The sequence below is a fragment of the Pristiophorus japonicus genome, chromosome 7, assembly GCF_044704955.1.
Source record: "Pristiophorus japonicus isolate sPriJap1 chromosome 7, sPriJap1.hap1, whole genome shotgun sequence".
Classification (NCBI taxonomy): domain Eukaryota; kingdom Metazoa; phylum Chordata; class Chondrichthyes; family Pristiophoridae; genus Pristiophorus; species Pristiophorus japonicus.
Genome location: NC_091983.1, coordinates 81334526 through 81359295, shown reverse-complemented (window position 1 = coordinate 81359295; position 24770 = coordinate 81334526). Strand labels below are relative to the sequence as shown.

General features: G+C 47.4%; 1 protein-coding gene across 2 annotated transcripts in view; it reads right to left on the bottom strand.

Annotated features, from left to right (window-relative positions):
• The window catches only part of wdr35 (WD repeat domain 35), a 276662-nt gene that overhangs the window by 217170 nt on the left and 34722 nt on the right, over positions 1-24770 (bottom strand). For both annotated transcript variants that reach the window (XM_070885100.1, XM_070885101.1), the window contains exons 8-9: positions 17066-17211; positions 10274-10399 (exon numbers count right to left, since the gene is read on the bottom strand). In XM_070885100.1, the coding sequence (XP_070741201.1) occupies positions 10274-10399; positions 17066-17211 (272 nt within the window). The remainder of the gene's footprint in view (positions 1-10273; positions 10400-17065; positions 17212-24770) is intronic.

Below are 24770 nucleotides of genomic sequence, written 5' to 3'. Positions count from 1 at the left end.
GGGGTGGAAAGGAGAAGGGGGGGTGGAAAGGAGAAGGGGGGGTGGAAAGGAGAAGGGGGGGTGGAAAGGAGAAGGGGGGGTGGAAAGGAGAAGGGGGGGTGGAAAGGAGAAGGGGGGGTGGAAAGGAGAAGGGGGGGTGGAAAGGAGAAGGGGGGGTGGAAAGGAGAAGGGGGGGTGGAAAGGAGAAGGGGGGGTGGAAAGGAGAAGGGGGGGTGGAAAGGAGAAGGGGGGGTGGAAAGGAGAAGGGGGGTGGAAAGGAGAAGGGGGGGTGGAAAGGAGAAGGGGGGGTGGAAAGGAGAAGTGGGGGGTGGAAAGGAGAAGGGGGGGGTGGAAAGGAGAAGTGGGGGGTGGAAAGGAGAAGTGGGGGGTGGAAAGGAGAAGGGGGAGGGAGGTTGAACGGGCCCGGGCCCAACCTGGCCCAAGACTTCGGGCAGGGCCCGTCCCCAGCACCAGATTTACAGGTAGGTGACGTTGGGTCGGGTCCAGGGTCGGGGGGAGCGCGGGTCGGGGTCGGGAGCGCGGGTCGGGGTCGGGGGGGCGGGAGGGAGGGAGCGCGGGTCAGGTCGGGTCGGTTCGGTTCGTGGCGGGGGCGGGGGGGGGAGGGAGGTCGGGTTGGGTCGGGTCTAGTCCGGGTCGGGGGTGGGGGGGGTCGGGAGCGCGGGTCGGGTCGGGGGGGTGGTGGGAGAGAGGTCGGTTCGGTTCGGGTCGGGGGGGAGGTGTGGGGAGGGAGGAAGGGAGGGAGGGAGGGAGAGGGAGGTCAGGTCCAGTCCGGGGGGTCGGGTCCGGTGGTGGTGGGAGGGGGGAGCGGGAGTCGAGTCGGGTCGGGAGGAAGCAGGAGCTGGGCATGGGAGGCAGTCTTTTGCACGCAGCCCCAGTGAGGCCATTCGGCCAGGGCTAGGGGCTGCGTGCTTCGGGCCCCTCCCACACAGTTTTGGGCACCTGGAGCTACTGCACATGCGCATGTGCAGAGGTCCCGGCACTGTTTTCAGCGCAGGGACCTGGCTCCGCCCCCTACAGCTTGTGCTGCGCCGCGCCTGACTCCAGAGGACCAGCAGGGAGCCAGAGAATCTGTAAGTTTTTTTTAGGCGCACTTTGTGGCGCGAAAAACGGGCGTCCAGATCGGGGCTGCGCCGTTCTAGGCGCGGCCCGAAACTTGGGCACTAAATGTTTAAAATAAATTCATCAATAGGCTTTATTTTGTTATGTCTGTACTTCCATAATGGTAATCATTTGCACCACAATTGTAAACAAGAGCCTCAAATTAAGGTGCTTTAATTTAATTATGTCACCAATAACAATGCAAATTAAACAACTTTAAATTATCCAGTCTGTGCACAATTTGTTTGTGGTCTAAAATTTCCTGGAGACTTCGCGCCATTAGAATGGCACATCAGCGACGTATGGTCCAACTTGCACCATAAAAGTTCCAGGAAATTATGGCTTAAATGAGTTATGTCATAATTTATGATGTGTAACTAGTAACTACAGTATGCTAATGTGTTTTACAGTGTATACTGCGAGTCTGAACTGGGTTAGGTATTTGGCAAGACTTTTTGAACCAGACCACTGTTCATTTTTCTAAAATATTTTAGAAAAAATTTTCATCTTACAAGAGCAAACTATTCACAGTAGCAAGACTAGTGAATACATTGTTCCACTGAGAAACATCCAAAAAAACAATTTTGTTCCTGGCATTTTCCCAACACATGCTGTAAAATAAACTTTTAAAAAATTGCAAACATCAACCAAATTAAAAATACAACCCAACATCTGGATGAAAAACTCTAATTTACAATTGTAAATCTGCATTGTATCTTGCCAAATTGTCGATATTTATCTATTGCAACATTTGTCTAGAATTTTTTTTATATAAAGCTACTCATAAAATACCACCTAAAAAAAGTTTGTTGCAGCAGATTAATTTTGGTTGATGATCTACCTCAGGACATCCCAAAGTGCTTTAAAGTCAATGAAGGACTTTGAGTTAAAAATTCAATTAGGCCCGAAAATGGGCATGGGGATCGTGATACACGATTGGCCTGTGCCCATTGAAAGTAATGCAGGCAGCACATGTCATTCGTGCTGCCTGCTAATTACCATGATTTATGTATGCAGCCGAGCACTGAATGCGCAGGTGAGTGCGCAACAGGGGGCCGAAGTTCATGTGCGGCTAGCTCTATTTGAAGCTAGCCTCCACTTTTAAAGGCAGTCTGCACTTCTTAAAGGTGAGGTGCATTCTGCATTCAGCAGCTGCTGGAAGTGCATCTTGGCAACTGTCACTCAGTAATGGCTCAACAGGGCAGAGAAAGGACATCAAGTTTCGCAGCAGTAGAGGCCTTAGTACAGAAGGTGGAATGGAGAGGACAGGTCCTCTATCCGCAGGGAGCCAGGAGGCCATCCAGACACACAGTCAGAAGACATTGGTGGCAGATAGATGAAGTGGTCATTGCCAGCAGTCTTGCTATGAGGACCTGGATCCAGAGCCAAAAGAAGTTCAATGATCTCACACGAGTAGTCAAGGTCAATGAATGCATCTTCCAAAGCCGTCTCCCACTAACTGCACTACAAGCCTCACACACTGCTCAATGCACCATACCCCCATCAATCACCTACCAACAAACTGTATTGATCACGACTCATACCTCACATTCATAGCTTCACCTCACCCTCACACACATACCACTGCTACAGGTCTCAGACCCACATCTCATACCTTGTACACTGCCAGATATTCAACTGTGACAGGCACCTGACCCAAACACATTGCACCACGCTCACTGACACACTTCCTTCTCTCTTGCAAGGCAAGATAGCTCATAACTGTAGGCGGCAGCAGTTAACCGTCGGGAAAGAGCAAGCTTGTTTATCCTAACCCAGCTGGAGGAGACAGTGCTTGACATTATTGGAGGGGCTGTGGTTGAGGTAGTGGCGAATCTCAAAACACTGAAGACGACGGCATGCACATACGTAATCCTCCTTCTCACATTCTACTTCTCCTTCTTTCCACAATTTCTTCTCATTTACAACCTGCTGATGGTGTAAGCATGCACATCTTGCTTCCCCTCTCCCCTCAACACATCGCAACCCTTGTGCCTTTCACCTTTCAGATATCCAAGAACTCCAATAAGCCCAGTCAGTGCAGGAAGAGAAGAGGAGAGTAATGGAGAAGAAGAGACACTATCGCTTGATCTCAGCTTAGAAACTGGCACTGCGTGCACTTTAGAGGGTAGATAGAGGCAGGATCTGCACGTGGCGAGTCACTGGGCACGAGTGAGCTACAGCCAGGTCAGGGGGAAAGGGTAGCACAGATGCCAGCTCCCCAGAGGGTGAAGTCACATACGAGTTCTGCTGCAGAGGACTCAGGTGAGGACTTCGATGGGACAACCTACAGAAGGGTGATGGGTATGCACTCAAAAATGCTTGGTGCATTGGCAGGCCTGCCAGAAAGCCTGTTGTCACTGATAAAGAGCGGGGAGGAGTTTGGCACCAACCTGGGACAGGGCTTTTCAGAGCTTGGAGCCCGCGATTTCCAGGATGGAAGCGATGGGCAATTCCATTAGCGCAATTGTGGATCCAACCATGATGCAGGGTTGGATGGAGGATGTCTCAGCTTCCATTACAGTACAAGCGGAAGTGCTGCAGTGGCAGCTCAGACTTCTGTCATGCAATCTCATCTTGCTGCCACGCACGCTCAGACGGCTGCCACCGTGGTTGTGTTTACAATGTGGAATGGGGCTTGCAGGGTGTCACAGCAGTCCAGCAATCTGTCCTCCAACAGATTACTAAGATTGCTGAAGCACCGCCCAGGATGACAGCATTCGTATTCCCACTCCACCAGTGCCCTTGCTGTTGCATGTCAGCCAGCCAACCCAGACTGCTGCCGAGGTATGCAGTTTCCAGCCGGGCCTTCTAGGCCCAGAGCTGCTCAAGGTCATCCTGCAAGGTCATCTGCAATCTCCCCCACTGCAAGTCAGCAGCCATTCACAAGCATTGCTACAGCCGCTGGAGTAGCACTTCACAGAAGCACTAGGACAGGCAAAGGCACAAGGAAGACAGGCACTAAGGGAATGCACAAAAGGTGAATAGTTGATTTTTTTTAATGTAGTATTGCATTAAATTATTTATAAATGTAGTTTGGAATGTTTGTTTTGTGGTGGCTTTAATTTCATCATTGTGGTCAAGAGAACATTGTGATGTTCCGTGACAGAGGGATGGTAAGCTGGGGAAGTGTTGAGCAATGGGGATCTGGGGTTTCATTCAGGGGAACCAGATTCTGATGAGGCACTCACGGACAACCCATTCGACAGGTGGATGTGTAGGCTGCCTCCTCCCTTCCTCCTCCTCCTAGAATCATAGAATAGTACAACACAGAAAGAGGCCATTCGGCCCATCGAGTCTGCGCCAGCACTTTCGAAGAGCAATCCAGTTAGTTCCACTCACTCCTGCTCTTTCGCCATATCCCTGCAATTTTTTCTCCTTCAAGTATTTATCCAATTCCCTTTTAAATGCTACTATTGAATCTGTAGCCACCACCCTATCAGGCAGTGCATTCTAAATCTTAACCACTCCCAGTTGTGTAAAAGGTTTTCCCTCAGGTCACCTCTGGTTCTTTTGCCTATCACCTTAAATCCGTGCCCTCTCGTTATTGACCCTTCGGCCACTGGAAACAGTTTCTCTTTATTTACTCTATCTAGACCCTTCATGATTTTAAACACCACTATCAAATCTCCTCTTAGCCTTCTCTGCTCCAAGAATAAACCCAGCTTCTTTATTCTAACCATGTAACTGTATTCTTTCATCTCTGGAATTATTCGAGTAAATCTCTTCTGTACCCTCTCTAAAGACTACACGTCCTTTCTAAAGTATGGTGCCCAGATTGGACACAATATTCCAGCTGGAGCCAAACTAGTGTTTTAAATAGCTTTAGTATAACTTTCTGGCTTTTGTACTCTATGGCTCTGAACTTGGGGGAAGCTAAGTTCCATCCAAGTCCCACCCAAAGGACCGCTGAGATACCAGACGGTACTTTGGGTGGGGGTTTCGTGGAAAAATCCTGGAAAGACCGCCCAGCGGCAAAAAAACAACTTACACATGAAGCTGGACAGCAGCAGGCAGGACCTCCCAATCTCGGCGCCAAATGCAATCCTCGACAAAGTACCGGCAAGGATTGAGTCGGGCCCAGGGAGGGGAAAACATATAAAATTAACAATTTCAAAAAAATGTAAAAAAACACAATGGAAAACCTTCAGAGCACCCCATCCACCTGAATCACTGGGGAAAAAATAAATAAAGTTTATTAACATTTTTTTGTAGGTGTTCATACTTACTGTTGAGATTAGACCTGCCTCCACGCAGTAGTCTTCCCCTTCTGCAGCAAACTCCCGCCTAGACCAAACTGGCAGCTCAGCGGGCAAGAGGACACTTACGTCAGTTGCACGCCAGCGGACGGTTCCCAATGGCCTTCCCTCCCCGCCGGCGGGAGACCTCCACAAAACTCCCTCAGAGGGGAGACCGTCCAGAAAACTCAGATGCAGCGGGCGATGAGTGCACCAAGTTCTGCCCCTATTTATAAAGCCCAGGATCCCATATGCTTTACTAACTGCTTAGTTAACCCGTCCTGCCACTTTCAAAGATTTGCGCACAAGCACCTCCAGCATGCTCTGTTTCTGCACCCCCTTCAAAATTGTACTATTTAGTGTGTATGGTCTCTCCTCATTCTTCCAACAAAAATGTAGCACTTTCCACTTCTCTTGTGTTGAATTTTATCTGTACTGTTTCTTCCCGTTCCACCACCCTATCTGTAATGGTTGGAGCTTCTTGACTGATTTTGACCACTGTAGTTGTCATGACATTTTCCCGCCACTAGGTGACATTTTCCGATTGGACAGACAAAGAGAAAGACAGAGGTGAGAGAAACACAGCCAGCAAGCAGCATGGTCTGCCTCCATTTTAGCTAGAACCGTCTATAACTTTTGTTAATTAGAAACAAATCTTCTGCAGTAGCAAACCTTCCCAGAAGTACAGTCATGTAAGTAACTTCTCCTTTCCAATCATTCTGGAATTATTGTATTTTATTTTTGATGTGCAGTAAGAGATAAGTAACTTCTCTTTGTTGCTGTTTTTATTCGATTGTTACTGTTGTATTACAAGAATTCTAAATCAGTCTTTTATTCTTTATCGACAGTTTCACACTGCATTTATTAAAAGATTTGGATTTTGAAGCTCTGACCTTTAGCCATATTTCTTGGTGTAGTGCTGAAGCTGCCGAATCAGAGTTATCACTCGCCGTATGCTACACTCTAACAGAACTCAGTATAGTGAAAATAACTGAAGCACGATTTTAAAATTACCCCGAGTAATTGCCCAGGTCACTAGGCAGAAGATCATCATGTCAGGCGTTCCCAATAGCACAAACACCTTCCACGAGATAATTCTATGTTCAGGGCTAGAGGCGATCTCTCCCCGAGCCAGACCCTCCGAGTCGATCACAGAGAGAGAGGTACCCTACCTTAAAAGCCCTCAGCAATGACATAGAAGAAAAAAGAAATTACATCGTCACTGACAGAGAACCAAACTAATTCTTGAAGAACTTCAAGATGCCCCAGACAATGCGAACACCCTTCAAACAGCCACAGCCAAGGCTCGCTCGGCACTCCAGATGTACAAGAAGCTATGGTCTGCACTCTGCGATCTCTACATTCAATATTAAACGGGAGCATTCAAGGAAGATGCTCAACAAACTGAATCAATCTTCCTAGAGAACCGTCAGCTTGCGAACAGCACTAGAATCACGGTCAAGCATCAGCAGACGGTCGGGACGCTCGACAAGGAGCTCAAGAACATTGTCCTCAAGTCGAACTACCTTGATCAACGCTCAAACTGCCGCTGCCACCAAGAATGCAGACTTTGAGGAGATCATAGCGAGACAAGCGGCCGAGTTGAAAGCGGCAGAAGCGAAGGCCAAGGCGGACCTCCAGATATTTCAAGGTAGGAAAACCACCGCCGCACAGCAAGCCAAGCAAGAGGCACGGAGGTCTTAGGCCCGAACCTCACCAGAACAAACCTCAAATGACCATGCCTCGCAAAATTCTGTATTCCGCTTCGGACAGCAGCCCCGATCTTTCAGCCATCCGGAATGGAATGAAGAGTCAAACACAATTTGCCCTCAACAAATCTATGCTGGCTCTCCTTTATTAGTCCATGTTTGTCTAAATGGCAGTTAATTTTCTCCCGGATTATTGTTTCTAAAAGCATCCCCACCACCGATGTTAAACTGCCTGGCCTGTAATTGCCAGGTTTATACTTTTCCCCTTTTTAACATTTGCAATCCTCCAGTGCTCTGGCACAACCCCTGCATCTAAGGAGGATTGGAAAATTGTGGCCAGCACCTCTGCAATTTCCACCCTTAATTCCCTTAGTAACCTAGGATGCATCCCATCTGGACCGGGTGACTTATCCAATTTAATTACCACCAGCTATCGAGTACCTCCTCTTGATCTATTTTTTATCTCATCCAGTATCCCAGCAACCTCCTCTTTTGCCATAGCTTTGGCAATGTCCTCTTCCTTGGTAAACACCGATGCAAAGTATTCATTTAGTACCTCAGCCACGCCTTCTGCCTCCACCAATAGTTCCCCATTTTGGTCCCACTGTTCCTCTGACAATCCTTTTACTGTTAATATGCTTATAGAAGACCTTTGGATTCTCCTTTGTGTTAGCTGCCAATCTATTCTCATACTGTCTCTTTGCCCCTCTTATTTCCTTTTTTACTTATCTTCTGTACTTTTTATATTCAGCCAAATTCTCCCAAGTATTATCAAGCCAACATCTGTCATACACCCCCTTTTTCTGCTACATCCCACTCTCCAACTTGTTAGTCATCCAGGGAGCTTTGGCTTTGGTTGTCCTCCCTTTCCACCTTGCAGGAATGTACCTAGATTGTAACCAAACTATCTCCTCTTTAAAGGCCGCCCATTTGTTCCATTACACTTTTGCCTGCCAGTCTTTTACTTCAATTTCCCCAGACCATATCTCTCCTTAGTCCACTAAAATTCACCCTCCTCCAGTTAAGTATTTTTATTCTAGATTGCTCCTTGTTCTTCTCCATAAATAATCTAAATCTTGAGGTGGTCCCGGAACCCATGGTGGCAAGAGCTGCGCCCTCATGATGGCCAAGATGTGGAGGATGCAGCAGACCACCACGAGTTGGGACACCCGCTCCAGTGAGTACTGGAGGACTCCTCCCAAGCAGTCAAGGCAGCGGAACCACTGCTTGATTACCCTGATGGTTTGCTCGATGACATTCCATGTGGCAGCATGGATGTCATTATATGAGTGCTAGCCACGAGTGCTGGGGTTGCAGAGGGGAGTCCTCCGTCAGGTGTCCTCGTCTCTGAGCAGCCATCCTCGGGTTTGACGTGGTGACTCGCAGATAGCTGGTACACTGGACTGGCACAGCATAGCGGGCATTCAACATCATGATGCACTGGATGTTGTCGCTCAACAACTGCACATTGAGTGGTACTCTTTGCAGTTACGGAACATCTCAGGGTTGGTATATGGTGCCTGCAAAACCAGTTGTGTGCAGTCGATGGCACCCTGCACAATGGGGAAGCCCGCTATCCTGGCAAAACCACACGCATGCTCATCCTGAGAGAAGACAATGAAGTCCCTTCTCCTGGAGTAGAGAGGTCTCTATGACCTCCCAGATACAGCGATGGACGGCAAACTGGTAGATGTTAGCTATGTTGCCTGCTGCAGACTGGAAGAATCCAGTGGCAAAAAAAAACTGAGGGCCACTGGGAGAGTTGCCGTCACACTGCTTTGAGGTTGCCGGTCTGGTTCCAAGAGGTGGCAGAGTTGTGTGACCACCTCCTTAGTGAACTGAAGCCTCCTAAGAAATTGCTCCTGACTTTAGTGCAGGTAGAAGTGCTCGCAGAAGGTCTCTTGCTGAGAGCCCTCCTGCCCCTCCTCCTCCCTCTGCGAACATCTTGTTCTCTTCTTCGCTGCCTCCGCTCCATCTCCCTGTCATACTCGAGCACAACTGCAAGTAGTGCCCCCATGACTGGGAGCAAGTGGTGTGGGCAGAACCCTTTAAATGAGAAGCAAGCCGTTCTCCGCTTGCAGCAGCATTCCCCATCACCTCACCAACTTTATGTAACTGTAGAAAGCTCCAAACATTTGTACAAACTGAAAAAGCAAGTCAGCTTCAAGTTGTTGATGATCCCTTTAAATAGCACTGATGGAGGTTCCTTCCTGCAGCTGATCGTGATTAGGAGAGGGCATTAAATGAAGCGGCAACATCCAAAATGGCAGATCGTGTGTCAAATCAGCATTGCACACTCATTTACATCACAATCTGCCTCATCTAAATATCTGGAGCGAGCACCGACAACACCACCACTACCAACCTTCCCAAAATGGCAGCCACCATGGGACCTGCCAGAAGCAGGCGGAAGCCAGTAAACCACCATTTTTTCATCAAAATTGGCCTTAACGGCCAGCGCTAAACCCCTGAATTTCACAGTCAATCTTATGTCTGTAAGCAACCATAAAATTTTGTCTAAGAGGGATTTAGAACATTGGTGGCAAAAGGATTTGAATTCTTAGAATATACAGAGTTACAGATTGATTATAGCCAATTGCTAATAGCTAGTAATATTGATAGTTATAGGTCCCAGACAGTAACCTTTTGGCAGTATGTTATCTTGGAAAAGGCAGAAGGACATTTATCAACACTAAAAGTGCCTAAATGTCTCGACTCCACATATCTGTTTGGCAGTTACCAGCAGTTCAATTATCAATACTTTTTGTCCCCTGGTATTTTGGTTTGCATTTCCAAGGATACATTTTTAAAAGGTTGAAGTTCTTTGAAATATTAAATTAAGGAGCTTGTTAGTTTTATAGCTGGAAATATTGTCACTTTAAACTATCTTTTTCAAATAGTTATTTGTTTCATTCAATATTTTTGAATTTAATACAGATGCTTATTAAAAAGGTGTTATTTTCAACATTTCATTTAATCCTTTCAATGAGGGGGGAAAAGCACAGTAGGAAAATCATTGTCTTGGTTGTTATGTGAGCCAAGATATTCCTTCATTACTCAGATGTTAGGAATCATCTTCACAAATAAAAGCAATTTATGGATTACTGCTTTGTTCTGGGAAATTTGCACAATAATTAACTACGTCAAATGTAAACATTTTGTGTGAAGAAATAAACACCTATTTAACTCCAGAATACACAACAGCTTTAGAATACTGGTAGGTTTTACCTTGTAATCCGGTCTAATGTTGGCAAAATAAATAAAAGAATCAACAGCAAGGGCAATCCTCAGCCCTCCTCCTTCCCACGATGCTGCATACATCTGCTTGCCAGGCACTTTTAATGTCCGCAAATGCTTGAAGAAATGGGCAAAGTGAGGAAAATATGTAGGTTATAACTCTGAAAACACCAAGAATGTAACATACAATGGGATCAATTTTCCCCAATTATCTGCACCAGTTTTTTTTGAGTCAATAAAAATCTCCAAATTTTTCTGTGCCAGCGCAATTCAGTTAGGTACAATTTTTTTTAAGTTACGATTTTTTTGCATAACCTGATGTCTGCGGCAGTTTTTCACATTTAATCAAGTTTGGCCAACTTACATCTTTCCGAGGACGGCGTATGTGACCACTCCAAAAAAAATCTTCTGGGCACTTCAGAAAAAGCAGCGCACATTACAAAATTGTTTTTAGGCAAAGTTTTGGAGGGAGTGAAGAAAGCAAAGAATATGCATCATAATTGTTTCAAAGTAAAAAAAGAGAAAATGGAAGTCTAATGCAATTCTTTGATTTTTTTCAAAGTACCACGCCACCATCGAATGTCTCCTCACCAGACTCGAAGATCAGAACGTCGGCCGGCAAAATCAATCCCTCGCCCAGACACAGGGGCTCGGCTTCAAAAGAAGCTCGGGGTGGGGGGGGCGGGGTGGAGGCCGAACTGAACTGTCAGCCACTTATATAAGGGATGAAAACCCTTGGGCTTCTTTTGAAGCTGCTGTATAGCCTAAGGTGGTGGTGGGGGTGGGGGGGAAGGGGGGGAAAAGAGGGGGTGGAAGCCGAGCCCATGTCCGGGCGAGGGAGCGATTCTGTCGGCTGACGCTCTGACCCTTGATCCCAGTGAGGAGACATTTGGTGGTGGGCTGGTACTTTGACAAAAATCAAAAATTAAAGAATTGCATTAGACTTTGTTGCCCCAAATGTCTTCAGTGAATGCCTAGCTTCCAGTTCTAAGCAAGCCTATTGCACATTCTCAGACCAGCATGCACCTTGGAGAGAGAGAGAGAGAGAGAGAGAGAGAGAGAGAGAGAGAGAGAGGAAAAAAGGTGCAAGTGCTTTATCCTGCTGTTTTGAGCTTATTGCAAAGCTACAATTAAATTATGGGGGCAATATTGACAATGCCATACCTCGTGCAAGGCTTCTGCATGATGGTGCTATGGAGAAGATTGATTAGGCATCATCAGGTGAGGAACCTCAGAGCACTTAGGATGATGGGCAGGAGGCCTTACCCACATCGGGTATATCGAGACAGGTGTTCATACCTGCACCCAAGTGATGCAGACAGTGTAAGAAGGTTGCGTTTCCACAAAGAAGTTGTAACCGAGATCTGAGAGTTAATAAAAGCAGACCTGTACCCTAGAAGCGTCAGGAGGACTGTTTTGACAGTTGAAGTAAAGGTTGCAGCTGCACTTTCATTTTATGTATCTGGATCATTCCAGGCCACAACTGGGGATGTGTGCTCCATTTCTCAACATGTAACACATATCTGCATTCGGCAAGTGACTGCTGTACTATATGCCCGGAGGAATGACTACATAAAGTTCCCCATGACCGGCCAAGCAAGGCGTGACAGGGCTGTGGGCTTCTCCAGGATTTCTGGCTTCCCAAAGGTACAGGGCTGCATTGATTGTATCCATATCGCCTCGCAAGCACCTTTGGAGGATTCCGAGATGTACAGGAACAGAAAAGGTTTCCACTCAGGGAACGTGCAGCTCATCTGTGACGACATGCATCGCATCATGGCATTTGATGAGAGATACCCTGGGAGAATCCATGATGCGTTCATCCTATGCGAGCGCGTTATATCTGCCATGTTTCAGCAGCAACCAGAAGGGCAGAGCTGGTTGCTGGGGGACAAAGGGTATGGCCTCGCCACCTGACTCATGACACCCCTACACCTAACCTGGACAGAAGCTGACTGGGAATACAACATGTCGTACATTGCAACGCGCAGTATAATAGAGAGGACCATTGGCATCTTGAAGCAGGGTTTCCGATGCCTGGACCATTCCGGAGGCTACTTGCAATACTCCCCCGAGATTGTCGGTCAGTTCACTGTTGTCTGCTGCATGCAGCACAACTTGGCCATCATGAGGCAGCAGCAGCTGGAGGTAGAAGACCAACCTGAGGGCAGAGTGGCTGATGATGATGAAGAAGATGCAGATGACGAGGAGGAGGAGGACGAGGAAGCCATGCAACTACCTGAACCCGGAGCACGATGGTGGAGGAGGGTGGGCCGTCGAGCCCCTTTAATGAGTGCTCGAGCCTTGCGCCAGCAGCTCATCCGTGAATGCTTTGCTGCCTGAAGGCTCAGCGGCAACTATTCCAAATGGACCATGTTTACTACTTGGACCTGTTCCGTAATGTTGTGTTGTGTTAATGGAACAAATAATGTAAATGATTCAGTTATAATTTAAAATATATTTTATTCAAAAGTTTAACACTTGTCTGTACTTAACTTTAATAAAAATATTCTTGTATCAAACTTTAAAGTATTCAGTTAAGATCACTTACAAACTTTTAAACTTGTAAATTTACATCACTTACAAAAAACTTTTAATTTGAGAACAATTACAACAGTAACAATAATAATAACAGCAGCAAAGAAAGGCTGCACACATCCCTCCTCCACTGGGCTTGGTGACTCCAACCCTGCCCGCAGGCAGTGGCGCAGCTTCTCGGGTTGGTACCAAGCTTATTCTTTCGAGCATCTCGGGTAATGCGCACTTCGTGATGGGGGGGGGGGGGGCGTGGGCAGGCTGTAATGTGGAAGGCCTGGCTTGGGCCTCTTCAGAGGTTGGTCTGGGGATTGGAGTGGGAGTGGCAGTTGATTCCGTCAATGGCTACGGGGTCTGGGCGTGTTCCCTTATTGCAGCAGCCACCTCCGACATTGTGCCCTAACAGTGTCTCAACTACATGCGACATTCCCTCCCTCCTGATCACCGACAGTGCATCAGCTACCTGCGACATTCCATCCCTAATGTGCCTGGACAGTGTTCCACTTTCTCGCAAGAGTGTTGTTACTTCTCTCGACAGTCCCAATACCTCATCACCCACCCCACTGATGGTGTCCAGGAGTGCTTGTGTAAGGTCAATGCTCTCCCCACTCATTGCTATCATCTGAACCACATCTGTTACATCCTGCACCTCAGGAGAGCGCTGTCAAGCTCTCCTTCCCCTTCTCACCCTGGGTGTGGCTCGCTGCATCCCACTGGAACCCGCAGCTGTGTGAAATCGTGAAATGTCCCAACACTTGTACCACTCAGGAAAGGGGCTGGCACCTCAATGGGCAGCACCAGCACCGCCTCGAGAGTGAGTACAACAGTGGGGACGTCATCCTCCCCCTCCTCCTCACCCCCATGCTCTTGGTCTGGAAGATCAGATTGGAAGATGTTCTCCTCTTCAGGCTCTTACACGTCTGAATCTTCTGCATCGGTTTTAGCCTCATCAGGTTTGGCCTCAAGTTCTGCAAAATAGAACAGACAAATGGTTAGCAGCAGAGGAGGGGGCAGGGTGGTATGAGTAGGCTCTCACAGCGCAGGCAGCAGGCTCATTTGAAGGACCACGATGAATGATAGCATATTGCATTAACCGAAGCATAACTGACGGAGACATCCCCAGGAACCGAAGCATGGCTAGCCCGCGCAGTATTTAACATTTAGCAAAGTCAGACTGAGACTGTGGAATTTGCAGGACTTACCCTCTCCCTCGAGTGTGGGCCCAGTTTGTGCAATAGTGGTTGCTTTTCTTCAGGCAGGACCCATCAAAGCAGCGACCCTCTCTTCCACGGCTGTCAGTGGGTGCAGATTTGCCAGGCCTCCTCCTGTTGGCATTCTCTCTCTTTTGTTGTGGGCCACCTTCCTCTGCAAAGTTGAAAATATAACTTTTTAGAGAGGTGCCTTTCTGCTGTGTGGGACATACAGATGGTTACATTTACAATTGCAATTCCAGTGAGTAAGTGAAAATATTACTTACACCAACTGCTTGACCACTTTTTTTTGCACTGGCCTCCGGACCTCAGGGTAGTCACCATTGCACAGTAATCTTGTGAAAGTTGGTTCCAGGATTTCTTCATTTCATTTGGTGTAACTTTTATTTGACCTCTGCTGGTGTCCAACTCGTGCCATCTGGCCTCAATTGCAGTAATTAGGACCTCCACTTCATCCTGAGAGAAATTCTTGGTCCTTGAGCCACATTGCATATTGCAGCTCCGATTTTAAGTTCTCACACACCACTCAGAATTAAAGTTCTCACACACAACTGGCTCTTTAAAAATGGCTGAATGCAGACCTGGAGGTGTATTGGGCATGCGTGCCCATAGCAGTCACATAAAAAATGTCTTTTTTTTCACGCATGCCCAGAAGGGGGAGCATCCTTTTTTTGGCACAGACATTAGGCTCCACCCCCCAAAGCTAAGGACAGGCTGTGGGCGCCAATTTCAAAAATTAGAACGGGGAAACTTTCACATTTTTGGGGGGGGAATAGTCGGGCCCAAAAAAAACAGGCGTAACGCTTGAAATACGCCAAAAAACTGCATTGGGGAAAATTGAGCCCAATATTGTAATAGTTAACAAATTTGGCAGTTGAATTTTCTTTCTGCAATCGATTTTGATCTTGGTTATTTTATGTACTTTAGATTAAGCACCTGACTGACTTAAAGGCTTTATAGAAAAAAAAATTATAATTCTCCAGACTAAATGAATTAAGAAAAGATTTGCATTTAGAACATCCTTAGAACTTCTTGAGAACATCCTAAAGCATTTCACAGCCAATTACGTTAAGGTATACTCACTGCTTTGTAGGCAAATATGGCAGACAATTTGTGCACAGCAAGAATTTAGTTTGCTTATGCTATGCTATTGATTTACATAGTTCAACTGCTTAGAATGTCTTCTTGGTTATTCAGGCTGTGTAATTCTGAACAGACATAACCTCTCTCTCTCTTTCTTTCTTTAGAAATACTGAGGCCGGAATTTTGCCTACCTGGGCAGGTCTAGTGCAGGCGGTGCCCATAGCAAGTCACGACCCCGCTGTTGGCTCCATCCCTCTGTTGAAAATGAACTTACCTTAATGAGGCCCATTAAGCCCGCCCAGCACGTTACCCAGCCCAATTAGATGGAGCGGTTCTGGTGGCGGCTTTCGGCCGGGATCTTTAAAGGGATCGTGGCTACCTTACATTTGAAGTTTAATCTAATATAGTGCTGTCAGTATTCCACAGCAATAGAGTGCTGCAAACACTGTCAATGACTGCACAAAGGTCGAAGGCTGCACCCAGGTTCTCCGGTGACTCCCCATGCGGGGAGGTCCTCTTCCCTTCCGATGGGCGGAAGAGACTTCCCCAGGACGCCAAGACAGCCTGGTTGTAGATTGCAGAGGAGGTCACAAGCAGGGATGTGGTCAGGAGGATCTGGGTGCCGTGCCGCAAACGTTTCAATTATCTCATTAGATCAGAAAACATTAGTACAAAGCCACACTCAACTTCATCCTGCTGTGCCTCTCATCATATCCCCATCACTCTGCCTTTCATATCCTATTCCTGCACATCCTTACTCACACCAATGTACCTTGCACATCGACCCATCCCTCTCGATCTACATTATCACATCCCCATCTCACTGGCCATTCATCACACTCACCCTAATCCTAGTGCAATCATATCAAACAACAATACACATGGGTAGCCACTTGGGTGTTTTATCCAATGTTTATGTAAAGTTTCTGTTAATGCGGTGTCAAATGTAAAAATCTTTATTTTCAACACTTTCCGGTCTTGAAAAGATTTGTACGCATCTTTGAAAGTGGCTTAGTGAGTTGCAGTGAATGGTGAGACCTAACAGTAACCCCCCCCCCCCCCCCCACAATAGTGATGAATGTGAAGGGAATGGCTTGGTCATTGTAGGGATCCTTTATGTTGTTGGTGTGGGTGGTGCCAACCTGGCACATCATATGAGTGTACAGCATCAAGTTAACTAAATCTGACCATGATGAGGCCATCCCTGGCAAGAATATATTTGGGTGCTGATGCCCTCTGTCCTGTGCAGCATCAGGTGATTGTGAAGGAGGTTGATGTTGTTGCTGGTGTGCTTGGTGCTGCTGGTGTTGGGGCTCATCGTGGTCAGATTCTGAGGACTAAAGTGAGACAATATAAACAGCATCCATGTTGATGGAATAAATGCTAGGTGAAGTAGAGATGACAGAAGCAATCTGAGAGGCGACACTAGATGGAGACTTTACTTGAAAAACACTTGCATCCTGCAGAAAGCTCAAACTATTTTGCAAATGCAGTGAGAAACAGCTTCTGCCTGAGGAAAGTGATCCGCTGTCAGGTGGGAACTTTTATAGTACATTTAATCCTATAAACTAATCAGCTGGAGCAACTCCCGCCTCAGGTTTACCGACGTGCTTCCCGACCAGCGTGGCTCCATGGGCATCCAGTTCAATTTAAAAGGTAAGATTAAAAACACACTTCAGGGTCTGACAAGCAGCTAATAATTGTTTAAATTGGGTTGCCCGCCTCTGCCACTTGGGTCCGCGATGACAGACGCACCTGGAAGAAAGGCGCGTGGGAGTGAGATGACAACGGGTTCCCGAATCGCTGCCAACAATAACAGTTTTCCTACCCGATTCGCCACTGATCTCGCCCGTTACCACCCCGGAAAATTCCGACCAGAGTTTCATATGTAATAAGATATACAGTTAACTTGAAATTACACTAATCAAAAGAATGATAGAGAAAAAACTCTCACCTCACCAAAAGGGGTGTAGAACTGTACAACATTGACCTGCTTGTCTTGACCAGGTGACATCTGGGAACCAGCAACAGCCAACACACTCCCACAGTAGTTCCACTGAATTCCAACCACATTTATACCAGTGTCAATCAGGATAGGATCTATCAGGAAAAATACTAGAAGGTTACATTATTCACTCTAGATGTGTGATATAGGGCCCAAGTTTCCACATGATAAAAAACGGGTGCCCCTCCGAGCTGGGCGCCCTTTTTTCGCACCTAAAACGGCGCCGGAAAAAAAACGAGCGATTCTGGAGCGCTTTGCAGCTCCTTGTCTGCTTGGCGCGGCGCCCAGGGGGGCGGAGCCTACACTCGCGCCGATTTTGTAAGTGGGAGGGGGCGGGTACTATTTAAATTAGTTTTTTTCCTGCCGGCAACGCTGCACGTGCGCGTTGGAGCGTTCGCGCATGCTCAGTGTGAAAAAAACATTGGCACTCGGCCATTTTTGTAGTTCTTTGTAGCCGTTTAGTTTTTGAACATTTTTTAATAAAAGTACATTGCCATCAGCACAGAGGCTTCTTGTAGCAGTGAGAAGGGTGCAGGAAGCCTCAGAAAGTTGAGGCAGCCGTTTCCCGACGACCTCCCCCTTTTGCCGTCGGGAAATGGCTCCTCAATTTCTGAGGCTTCCTGCAGCCTTCTCTCTTTCCCACCAGCCGTCTAGAACGGCTCCATTCCCTTCTCCCCCCCCGCGTACGGTCAGCTCCCTCCCTCTCCCCCACCCCCCGCGTTCGGTCGGCTCCCTTCCCTCCCGCCCGCGTTCGGTCGGCTCCCTTCCCTCCCCCCCCGCGTTCGGTCGGCTCCCTCCCTCCCGCCCGCGTTCGGTCGGCTCCCTTCCCTCCCCCTCCCCCGCGTTTGGTAGGCTCCCTCCCTGGCTCCCTCCCTCCCGCCCGCATTGGTCGGCTCCCTCCCTCCCTCTCTCCCTCACGCGTTCGTCGGCTCCCTTCCCTCCCCTCCCCCCCCGCGTTCGTCGGCTCCCTTCCCCCCCCCACCCCACCCCCCCCCGCATTCATCGGCTCCCTTCCCTTCCCCTCCCGCGTTCGTCGGCTCCCTTCCCTCCCCCCACCGCGTTCGGTCGGCTCCCTCCTCCCCGCACCCCCCTGCCCGCGTTCGGTCGGCTCCCTCGTTTTGTGAGGCTTGCTGCACCATTCTTCCTGGCTGAAGCACTTTCACACAGGTAGGAAGATGGTTTATTTAATATTTTCTTTGCTTATAAATGTTTATTCAGGTTGGATTTATTTGTATAATATTTGTATAAGTATAAATAAGGATTGATTGTAGAATTTAATGAGTTCCCCTCCCCCCCACCTCGTTCTGGATGCCTGATTTATAACCTGCGCCTGATTTTTTAATGTGTGGAACAGGTTTTTTCAGTTCTACAAAAATCTTCACTTGCTCCATTCTACTTTAGTTTGGAGTACATTTTCACCGTGGAAACTTTCAAATCAGGCGTCAGTGGCCGGACACGCCCGCTTTTGAAGAAAAAAATTCTGTTCCAAAGTAGAACTGTTCTACCTGACTAGAACTGCAGAAAAAAAAATGTGGAGAATTGCGAATTCTAAGATAGTCCGTTCTCCACCAGTTGCTCCTAAAAATCAGGCGCAAATCATGTGGAAACTTGGGCCCATAGAGTTTCCAATTTGGGTGCAATTGGGAAATTATGCCCGAAACTGCACTGGTTAAGTTACAGTTCACAGCCAAGATGTATTTGCATAATAGCAAACGTTCCGTCTTCCATGAACCAGCACAATCAGGCAGCATAATACAAGGTAATCATTCTTTTTTGCATTAAAAAATATTCATTGATGTATAAAGTGGTAACCTGGTGCAGTTTTATTAATACAGCTGAGAATGGGTTTATCAGGAAAAAATAAGCATTTTTAATAAGTGTGTCTATTCCTTCACCTGTAAGTAACCTGATTTTAAAATCACTGAAAGTGACATCAATGAAACCAGTTGTACATTAGTCAATGTCTTAGTAAATTAAATGTTTTGTGATGTGTAAAATCTTTTAATACGTGTCTGTGTGCCTGAGAAAATGACGGAATTTGAAAAGCCTTCCCGAACCAACACAATCAGCGAAAACTCGCTAAGTCGACCTGGGGTCGCAGCCAGTTTTGTGGGGGCTGCCCGATTGTTGGAATTGCGAATAACACATTTTGATCTTTTCCTTTTGTCTTTGCGGGCTAAGAATGCGCAAAATACTTGGAAAAGGACAATGAGTGGTAGGGGCATCCCAAGCCTGAGGGCGACGACCCCCTCATGTACAGAAGACACTAGAGCTGCTGGGGAGATGCACCGTCGTGGCTGTGGTAGAAGTTGATGCGGTTGGGCGAGTTCAACGCTTCCGTATAGGACAGTGGCAAAGGGTTGCCACCCACACCCACTCTCCTCCTGACAATATAAACGTTCTAATTATTTGTTTTTCTCCCCACAGAAAAAAAAAAGAGATCAAAGGCAGTTGCACTGGAGCAGCCAGAGGGGAATGACTCGGAAGAGGAGGTGGTGGTGGGGGGATTGCGTGGGGAAGTGAGGCGGAGCAGTCCCAGCAGAAGATGGAGGGAGAGGACCCGATCTTCAGAAGGCAGCTCATAACTTTTGATTCGGGACTGACGGAAAGTCAGGGTTCTGCACCACACTCCTTCCTGGGATTAAACCCTCTGGCCAACTTCAAGCAGAGGTCGAATCAACTGACTCTCCTCAGCCTGGCACCAACATGGGCACACATGACCGTGCTCGGAGAGCACTTTTGTGCCGCAACAGCTTCCAGGCATCAGACTCCAGCAGCACTATGGAGGTGACAAACGTGGAGAAGGTGGAGTATGTATATGCCTCTCCGGTGAGTCAGCGGAACCTGATTTGTCATCTGCAGAAATGAGGAGGCACACGAGGATGGAGCACCAGAGGAGCTCAAGATCCCTGGCCTCCATCAAGGACATAATGGAGAACCTTGCTGGCATGGTCTAAGAATCTGCTGCACAGATCTGTGACAACATTGAACAGGCAGCAGCTGAACTCCAGGAGCCCATCCAGCAGTTGGCTCACCAGTAGAAATCAAGATTCCAACTCGATGGACGTTCAGGCTACTACAGTTCAGATCTTAGGAAACAATACTGGAGGTTGTTACAATGATGGCTTATAGTCTGTCAATGAGACCTTGCTGGGCATCGCAGCTGCCATTGTTCCACCCATCAAGGCGGTTGCTGAGCTGGTCGGTGAACTCCACACTAGTGGGTTGGATCATAGCGCCCATGTGGCTGATGCTTTCATCTCCATGGGAGGTGACACTACCCTGGACTCCAGCCTTACAGCAGTATGCATGATGCCAGCTGCACACAGTAGGCCGCATGAAACAGCTCATGATCTAACTCCTGGGATGCAGGCAGCAGCGTCACTGTTCCAGGAGAAGACGACCGTAAGCATCAGCTCAGATCTACATTCCTTCACCACACCGCAGGTAGATGCGCCAGCCACAGTGGCTGGTAGACAGCACAGGAGGCAGCAAGTAGAAGAGCTCTGCTGGGCACAGGGGCCAAGTATGGTGCCATAAGAGAGTCAGGAATTTAATTCCTGTCTCTACTAGTTCCACTTTCTCCTCCTTGTCACTCAAGGGGTAAGCTGACAGTTTTTGGAAACATTGTTTAATCTTCATTGTTTGCACATTTATTATATTAAAATTTTTGAATAGCTGTTAAGAGTTGCTTGTTTGCATCTTTTGAATAATTATTAAAGTTTCATCTTTGTATTTCCATCATATTGCATAATTTTCAAACATTTTTGTACTCTTCCATGTGTACATTTTTGAATAAATCTGCCCACTCATGTTGATTATAAAATGTTACAAGGTTTTAAGGCAGTATTATGAAAGAAAAATTCAACATTTGCTGTTACAAATGGGAAGAAACAAATTTAGATATATTTTTGAACTGAAAAAATGTTTAACTTTCTAATCATTTAACACTAACAATTGGAGATTTCAATTATTGTAATAAATCTCTTCTGATTTTGAAATTATCAGTGTCCGAATCTTCGTCTGCTCTCAGCACGGGGAGGGGGACATAAGGTGAGGCTCATTATTTGAAAATATGCTCCAAAGGTCATGCTCTAACAGATCTGCCCTGTCGAGTGGTTGCCTCCTGCATATGTTTAGACCCCTTTTGGTATGAAATCTGACATTGTGAGAGCTAAATTGGGCTGTGCAGCACCCGTTTTTAGGCGCTACTCGGCCACCTAACGCTCGAAAATGAGATCAGAGATGAACACGCACACTTCTGACGGGAAATGTGCAGGACGGCATCTTGGTAAAGGGGTTTACACCTGCACATCTAACAACTGCTGGCAGCATGCAGAGCAGGTAGAACTGGTCAGGTGGGCAGAACAGTAATAAATGGAATTCAATCCGGAGAAGTGTGAGGGAATGCATTTCAGGAGGGCTAACAAGGCAAGGGAATATACAATATATGGTAGGACACTGAGAAGTATAGGGGAACAGAGGGATCTTGGAGTGCATGTCCACAGATCTCTAAAGGTAGCAGGCCAGGTAGATAAGCTGGTTAAGAATGCATATGGGATACTTGCCTTTATTAGCTGAAACATTGATTATAAGAGCAGGGAGGTCATGCATGAATTGTATAAAACACTAGTTAGGCCACAGCTAGAATACTGCATGCAGTTCTGGTCACCACATTAAAGGAAATATGTGATTGCACTAGAGAGGGTGGAGAGGAGATTTACGAGGATGTTGCCTGGACTGAAGAATCTTAGCTATGAGGAAAGATTGGATAGGCTGGGGTTGATTTCTCTCAAACAGAGGAGGCTGAGGGGAGACGTGATTGAGGTGTATAAAATTATGAGGGGCCTAAATAGAGGTGATACGAAGGACCCATTTCTCTTAGCAGAGGGGTCAACAACCAGGGCATAGATTTAAAGTAACTTGGAGGAGGAAATCTTTTCACCCAGAGTGGTGGGGGTCTGGAACTCACTGCCTGAAAGGGTGGTAGAGGCAGAAACCCTCACCACATTTCAAAAGTGCTTGGATGTGCACTTGAAGTGCCATTGCCTACAAGGCTTCGGACCAAGTGCTGGAAAGTGGGATTAGGCTAGATAGCTCTTTGTCAGCCAGCACAAATCAGTGTGCAAGGCTGATTTGAAGAGACCACTTTTTTGAACTGCACACCCCAGCCAGCGCCCTATTTTAACATCACACAGCTGAACACGACGTTAAACAGAATGAAGGACACCACATTACCGCTATTTAAAGGGATAAGGAACTATTTACATATTAGTTGTTGGATTATTTCTTCTAGCTGCTGGTGCAACTGTACGGGGGAGAAATTCGCCTCGTTTGCGCCTCCAGTTAGCGCCTGCAAGGGGCGGTAACGGGGTGCTGAGGGGTTACCGACTGGGCGTGGCCAATTCACCGACGCCCGCGAACTTCCCTGGCGATTTTGTGCTCGTGCTAACACTTACCGCCTCACTCTCTTGCACCCCGAAGATTGTCATCCGGTGAGCAACGCCCCGGATGTGATATTCACTCCCGCTCCCTGCAACATCGCCGGGCGTCAATAACGGCAGCTGCAGGAGGCGTTGTCACCTCGGCTGGCCACTTGGGGAGCGATATTTAAAGGAAATGGTGGTCAGGTAGGACAACATTGATTTCTCTTCCCAGTCTGGATCAACTGGGCTTGTATTCACTGGAGTTCAGAAGAATGAGAGGGGATCTCATAGAAACGTTTAAAATTCTGACGGGTTTAGACAGGTTAGATGCAGGAAGAATGTTCCCAATGTTGGGGAAGTCCAGAACTAGGGGTCACAGTCTAAGGATAAGGGGTAAGCCATTTAGGACTGAGATGAGGAGAAACTTCTTCACCTAGAGAATGGTGAACCTGTGGAATTCTCTACCACAGAAAGTTGTTGAGGCCAATTCACTAAATATATTGAAAAAGGAGTTAGATGTAGTCCTTACTACTAGGGGGATCAAGGGGTATGGCGAGAAAGCAGGAATGGGGTACTGAAGTTGCATGTTCAGCCATGAACTCATTGAATGGCGGTGCAGGCTCGAAGGGCCGAATGGCCTACTCCTGCACCTATTTTCTATGTTTCTATGTCTGGTGCCTCCTGGTTTCTTTTTACCCCGTAAATCTTCATGCTTATACTCTGAGTGCTTGGGGCTTCTATGCACATAGCGCAGGTCAACAGCCCAACAGACAGTGCATGAGGAGTGACTGAACCCATCATTGGCTTTCCCTTTAAGTGAGGGAAGGAGTCTTTAAAGATGGCCGCAATGCACTAAACATTGTTCAGCACTCAGCCGCTATCGTCTCTCTCATACTCTTCAGCGCTCCAAGGGAAGTGGTAGCGCTTGATTTAGCGCTCCACTTCCCTCTTGGAGCACTAAAGCTGAAGTTCCCGGGAGCAGCAAATCCTTTTCGCCTGCCGATAATTTTGCGCTCCTTCAAAAGTTATCACCCCAAATGGGATGCTACACAATTTCTAGCCCTACATGTTTTTGGAGCATTCCCATACTTGCATGTAGTTTGAATACTGTACAGGGAGTGGTCTGGCTGGTGCTAAAGTACTTTGTTGGTCATTTAAAATCCTGTTGCTTCCAGGCATGGGTGGACTGGTAGGGCTTCCTCTGGGACTTGAACATGATTGAGAGAATGCAGAAAGGCAACGCAGAGCTGGACAAGCTGCTGGAAGGTGAGGAGGGAGGAGGAAGAGGAAGAGGGAGAGGGAGAGGGAGAGGGAGAGGGAGAGGGAGAGGGAGAGGGAGAGGGAGAGGGAGAGGGAGAGGGAGAGGGAGAGGGAGAGGGAGAGGGAGAGGGAGAGGGAGAGGGAGAGGGAGAGGGAGAAGAGGAAGAAGAGGAAGATGAAGAAGAGGAATAGGAAGAGGAAGAAGAGGAAGAAGAGGAAGAAGAGGAGGAAGAGGAAGAAGAAGAGGAAGAAGAGGAAGAGGAAGAGGAAGAAGAGGAAGAGGAAGAGGAAAAGAAGAGGAAGAGGAAGAGGAAGAAGAGGAAGAGGAAGAGGAAGAAGAAACATAGAAACATAGAAACATAGAAAATAGGTGCAGGAGCAGGCCATTCAGCCCTTCTAGCCTGCACCGCCATTCAATGAGTTCATGGCTGAACATGAAACTTCAGTACCCACTTCCTGCTTTCTCGCCATAACCCTTGATCCCCCGAGTAGTAAGGACTTCATCTAACTCCCTTTTGAATATATTTAGTGAATTGGCCTCAACTACCTTCTGTGGTAGAGAATTCCACAGGTTCACCACTCTCTGGGTGAAGAAGTTTCTCCTCATCTCGGTCCGAAATGGCTTACCCCTTATCCTCAGACTGTGACCTCTGGTTCTGGACTTCCCCAACATTGGGAACATTCTTCCTGCATCTAACCTGTCTAAACCGTCAGAATTGTAAACGTTTCCATGAAGTCCCCTCATTCTTCTGAACTCCAGTGAATACAAGCCCAGTTGATCCAGTCTTTCTTGATAGGTCAGTCCCGCCATCCCGGGAATCAGTCTGGTGAATCTTCGCTGCACTCCCTCAATAGCAAGAATGTCCTTCCTCAAGTTAGGAGACCAAAACTGTACACAATACTCCAGGTGTGGCCTCACCAAGGCCCTGTACAACTGTAGCAACACCTCCCTGCCCCTGTATTCAAAT